Source organism: Lolium rigidum, chromosome 1, assembly GCF_022539505.1.
Source record: "Lolium rigidum isolate FL_2022 chromosome 1, APGP_CSIRO_Lrig_0.1, whole genome shotgun sequence".
Lineage (NCBI taxonomy): Eukaryota > Viridiplantae > Streptophyta > Magnoliopsida > Poales > Poaceae > Lolium > Lolium rigidum.
Window position 1 is genome coordinate 60,033,550 of NC_061508.1, and position 5,775 is coordinate 60,039,324.

At 47.3% G+C, this 5,775-nt stretch overlaps 1 protein-coding gene across 1 annotated transcript; it reads left to right on the forward strand.

Moving 5' to 3' along the window:
* Window positions 1–1,480: 1,480 nt before the first annotated feature.
* Window positions 1,481–5,482, forward strand: LOC124685405 (aquaporin NIP2-2). The gene is made up of 5 exons (XM_047219746.1): window positions 1,481–1,829; window positions 1,941–2,165; window positions 3,920–4,114; window positions 4,207–4,268; window positions 4,840–5,482. Exons 1-5 carry the CDS (start codon window positions 1,665–1,667, stop codon window positions 5,084–5,086), a joined length of 894 nt encoding a protein of 297 aa, XP_047075702.1. The 5' UTR covers window positions 1,481–1,664; the 3' UTR covers window positions 5,087–5,482.
* Window positions 5,483–5,775: the final 293 nt, after the last annotated feature.

Sequence of the window (5,775 nt, forward strand, 5' to 3'; positions counted from 1 at the left end):
GCAGTGGAATATTAATTTGAACAATTTGAATTGGCGTTGATTTCTGCTCGGTCATCGTCTTCGCCTGACAGCGGCCATCGGGCCATGTAGTCATGTGCAGACGTACAAGTAGGCATGCTGCAAAGTCCTATAATGTATACTACTGAAAACTGCTCAAAATAGCATCCCTAGGTTCTTTGACGGTGTCGCCTTAGATCAAACCGATAAAAAAATATACGAATTTTTAATACGAATTTACCGTCGTCACGGGATATCGACGCTCGTCGTGCTTTTATCATTTGGTGGCGTGGCCTCGTTTTGGCTACTAGCAGCTAAATGAACTTGCAACCGTTTCATTCCTTTCCTTTTCTGTCGCCAGAGAGTCACGGCCATAGATGTACATCCATGATACTTTTAACAAATTCAACGAATACGTCCCTTACTCGATCCTGCCCACACAGTTTCAATAAGTATGTTTATTTCCTCTGCAATGAGATGTTGGACATTCCTTTTTTTTTTTTTTTTTGTCCTTGTTGCATTCTAAACTTGCTCCCAATTTTGGCAGTCCGCTTGATCATAACTGTGGCGCGATGTGGTCCGACAAAGACTTGCTACTGGTTACTGCTAGTCCTACTAACTCCCCGTGCTAATTAAGTTAAGGTTTTGACGGTGATGTTAACGAATAAGTCCTTGGACCCAATCCCCGTCCGACAACAGTGCCGGCTAGAACAAAAATGCCTCGATCTCATTAGGCCTAACCGCCTAAGTGGTGTTCGGTGTGCAGGGCGATGGCGAAGAATCTCCGGCAGCAGTCCATGGTGAACATTGCGCTGCGGCCAATGGATCACCGAATGAAACAATTTAACGAACAGGGTGGAAGAATAGGGGTTGTGGGTGCAACATTGTTTTTTACTGTATTAATCCGTACATATATATTTCTTTTTTTTCTAAAATAAGAGATTTTTTATTACGTAAGAAAGACTCATTACAAAAAAAATGCCGGTAACGGACCGGCACCAATACAAGGTTTACTTTTGTGGCATGATCTTGCGCCAAGTGCTTTGCCCCCGCGATCCCCGACAAAGCAGCCTCCCGTTTAATGGTCGATAATTAAAACTACGGGAGGCATAGAAAGAGAAGTTTAAGTGAAATTTTGCACACACAAATTTTTTTTAAGTGAAATTTGTTACCTTTGCAAAAGAGAACCGGAGACCGCTACTGTTAGTCTGTTACTCACTGCGGCAGCATTGACGTATACTAGTAGCATCACTGCATCAGCTGCAGCACCCCTGCTCTCGCTCTCAGTTCTTAGCACGCCCTTTCCATCGTGTCCGACGGGTAGCCGTGGATGTAGCCGGCCTGCGCGGCCACAAACGCAAAGGCAACGCCCCTGCAGTGGAATAGCGCGCCTACCACCTGTCACCTCCCTCCCCGTTCCGAGTAAGACCGGGACGCGTCCTCCCCTCTCATCTCGCCATCTCCACCTATAAATACCCATCGTGCTCCTTGCAGAACGGAGAGCAGGCAAGCAAAGCAGCATATGTAACAGAGCCAATTAGGGCGCCTCGTCTTCTTCCCGGCAGCTCCAAGCTGTATGTAGTGTTAGCTTACTGCTACAAGCTGACCAGAACAGCTTGCTGATCATCAACCATATATAGAGTTTGAGCTCAACCCCAAGGTCGGAAATGGCTGCACCCTCCAGCACCCCGAGGAGCACCTCGCGAGTGAACTACTCCAACGAGATCCACGACCTGTCCACCGTGCAGGACGGGGCGCCCAGCCTCGCGCCCAGCATGTACTACCAGGAGAAGTCTTTGGCCGACTTCTTCCCTCCACACCTCCCCAAGAAGGTCAGGACATAAACCAGCCATGGCTGTATGCAGAGAGTGATCGATCGATGATCGTCGATCTAGTTAATTTTGCACCTGCGGGTGATGGCTGACGTGGTATCTAATATGCAGGTGATATCTGAGGTTGTGGCGACGTTCCTGCTGGTGTTTGTGACGTGCGGCGCGGCGTCCCTCTACGGGGAGGACGTGACGAGGGTGTCGCAGCTCGGGCAGTCGCTCGTCGGCGGCCTCATCGTCACCGTCATGATCTACGCCACCGGACACATCTCCGGTGCCCATATGAACCCCGCCGTCACCCTCTCCTTCGCCTGCTTCCGGCATTTCCCCTGGATTCAGGTACCGTCTTCTTCCATTCTTCAGAGAAACCAGACCATACTTTTTCTTCTCGATCGCAAGAGCGAGTTTAGCGAGCTGCAGCTTCTTTTTCTTCTTTGGCGGTACTAAGTACGTACGTAGTGTCCTAGCTAAGAGGAGTTCAGTAGGACTTAGCTGTCAACATGTTAGTAGCATGGACGTGTGCAACTAGGAGTTAGTCACGGCTTAACAAGTCTTCACTACTGCATGATGGATCGACGCACATAATTACTCACCTGCTAATAAGCCTAGCTAAGAAAGCAAGGTTTTATATGCAACATGTACAAATGGGTACTGAGCTACTTGCAACAAGCGTACAACAAACACAAACGGATCAGCCAACTGGATGCACAACATATTCGTCATCCGAAACAGTATAGCCAAATCAAACAGGACACATGCATGCACCTATATGTTACTACATCGTAGCACAACTTGTGACTTGATGGAGTAGCTATAGAACATCAGTTTTAAAATTTAGACACCCATGCTATATTGTTCTCCAAGGGGGTAGTCAGGTCTCAGGTTCCATGTCCGGGCATGCCGCACAGCAATAAGAAAATGCAACAAGAAAAAAAGGATTTAGCTAGGGAAGACACGACAACTAATAATTCCTTGGCATCCGATGGATAAAGAACCTTGATGTATAGTTATCTGATATATAGTGATGTCTCATGTGTCAGTTCGTCACACAAGAAGAGGATAAGAAAATATATACAAAAAAGGGATTTAGCTAGGGAAGACTACAAGAAGACTATTCCTTGGGATTAGATGGATAAAGAGTATCATGATGTACAGTTATCTGGTTATTGGGGAACATGGCTTAGCCTGAAAGCTTGATAAGTCTCCAGTTCTCCACTAATTGCACACACCAGGTGGCGCCAGCCAATAGGGTTTGACATTCGCTTAATTGCCTTTTTAAAATTAGAGGAAAAATATACACCAGTACCGGCGATGATGAGAATGTTGCTTGTCAGGCACAAGCGGCATACATGTAGATCTTAGTTTCGTAGAGCATGGGCTAGCTAGCTTAATCACTAAACTAATTAGCAGATCTCTCTTGAAAGCGGCAGGCGGTGACATGAACTCGCAAGCCATAATTAACCACCTCTCCCGTCTCAAGTCAATCGCATGGTATAAACAAGACGTTGACGCCGATGGCTAGCTTAAACATGCATATTCGATCCCAAACCAGCCGTGAAGACATCAACAGCCTTTCCTTTGGGTGAAAGATTCCGACGTGTCCCTGCAGGCTCCATCCAGCCACCATGCATCTCCATGACTCCATGCCAGGCCTAGTATAGCTAGCTAGCTAGCTACTTTGTGTCTGACGACACGAGCTGATTCGATAGGTATGGTGGTGCATGCTCATAGAGCAGACCGGACATTAGCTCGAGACTATTCGTACGATATAGATTTTCCAGGGTATCCTGAATTCCTGATATGATCTTCATCCATTGCTAGCCATAGACGTAAGCTTAGCGTGCATGTACGTAAAGCTAGGGAGGAGCATATCGCATATGCATAACAAGGACGTCGTCAGTCAAAAGCTAGGGCTGCATTATACCCCTGCGTCACATCACCTTCGCGCGCGTACGTAACGTTTACCTACGCGCGCACCATATGTGGCTTTGGGTAGTGGCCTTTGATCGATGGTGTACGTCTTGATCCATCGGCTTCTTCCATCGATCGTGTACATGGTGGCTATGTGCTAATTGATTTGTGTGATGATGCAGGTGCCCTTCTACTGGGCGGCGCAATTCACCGGGGCGATGTGCGCCGCTTTCGTGCTGCGGGCGGTGCTGCACCCGATCTCGGTGATGGGGACGACGACGCCCACGGGGCCGCACTGGCACGCCCTTGTCATCGAGATCATCGTCACCTTCAACATGATGTTCGTCACCTGCGCCGTCGCGACCGACTCGAGAGCGGTAAGTTTCCACTCTCCTCTTCTTCTTTTCATCCAAGTATAATTGTTAAGCGAGCTTGCTCTTAGTAATACGATACTTTTGCTTTGGTGCAGGTGGGTGAGTTGGCGGGGTTAGCAGTTGGTGCCGCGGTTTGCATTACGTCCATCTTCGCAGGGTAAATTATATATATATATACCAACAACGAATTAACTGCTAACCACCGAACGTACTGACTTTAGTTGCCAAGGGTTCGTTGGGGCCGGTAAAAAGAACATTCATGTTAGATTAGTAACTAGCAATTGACTTCTACAGGCCATATATGCAGCTTTTCCATGAAGAAATCGTATCACTTTACTTTAGGTGACACTACTGTGATGTAACACGGCCGGAGTACAGTCAATCGCTAGGTTCAGTGAACCGACTCAGCTCGGGGCGACAACTACTAGTGTTTAGGTTCGTGGCTTAACGTAACAGTACATACATACTAGTTCACTAACTAATTTGATTAGGATTCTCTGAACCTTCTAAGAGGTAGACCTGATCGTATATACACAAACATAATACAAGGCAATTTGTTGAAGAAAAACAGCCATAGACATATAAGCCAGAAAGCCACGCAATATATGAATTCACTGTAGTAGACCTTAGAAACGTACATAGGACCACAATTCCACAAATGACATGTAGCTTGACTTATAGCATCAAGCATATTAGCTAAGACGAGGGGAAACGAGTTGCAATTGCAGGCCTGTGTCAGGAGGATCGATGAACCCGGCGAGGACTCTGGCACCGGCGGTGGCCAGCGGCGTCTACACTGGCCTCTGGATCTACTTCCTCGGCCCCGTCATCGGCACCCTCTCGGGAGCCTGGGTCTACACCTACATCCGCTTCGAGGAGGCCCCCTCCATGAACGGCCCCCAGAAGCTCTCCTCCTTCAAGCTCCGCCGCCTGCAGAGCCAGCGGTCCGCCGCCGACGACTTCGACCACGTCTGAACGGCCAGCTCTATGCTCTATACACTAGGCCTGTATAAGGGACGTGCGTGCGTACGTAAGTGCGCGTGTACGCGAGCGCGGCCGGGAAGAAGACGGCCATTAATTTGTACGATCGGTCGATCATCTACGTGTGTGTGTATGTGTACCTTGTACAACGTAGCTCGTCCTGTTCCGAGCTTCGTGCCTGTATGTGTACCCTGGATACGTACGTACACAGCGTGACTACATGTCATGTATACGTCTTGGTTTTTTCTAGTTTTCTCCATGTGCCTACGTGCATATGTTACCTCTTTCGTCAATTGTACTGCGTCAGAGGTTGCATAACCGACAATGATGCAGCTGAGGAGCTTGCTTGTATGTTACCCGGTATCAGTTGAAAAGAGCTTCATAGATTTACCATCTTTTTTTTTTTTGCTTTTGGCCATCTTTTAATAAAGGGTGTGACTAATTCTCAGTCTGAGAACTAGTTTCGTTCTCAGTCAAATGATGTCACCAAATCTTAATTGCAACTCATGTTGCAACTGAACTGATGACTAGCACGAATCACGGAGTAAATCAAATGGTGTAGGATCTGACTGAGCACAAATTTAGTTCTAGGCTAACTAAGAAATAGCAAATCCCTTTAATAAAATAGTAAGGAACAAATATCCTCCCTTCAGTTTTACTAAAAAAAGAAAAATGCGAGAAAA

Coding starts and splice junctions, on each gene's coding strand:
- LOC124685405 (XM_047219746.1), top strand. CDS start 1,665: ATGGCTGCACCCTCCAGCACCCCGAGGAGCACCTCGCGAGTGAACTAC. Junction 2,166..3,919: donor GGCATTTCCCCTGGATTCAG/GTACCGTCTTCT, acceptor GTGATGATGCAG/GTGCCCTTCTACTGGGCGGC. Junction 4,269..4,839: donor ATTACGTCCATCTTCGCAGG/GTAAATTATATA, acceptor TTGCAATTGCAG/GCCTGTGTCAGGAGGATCGA.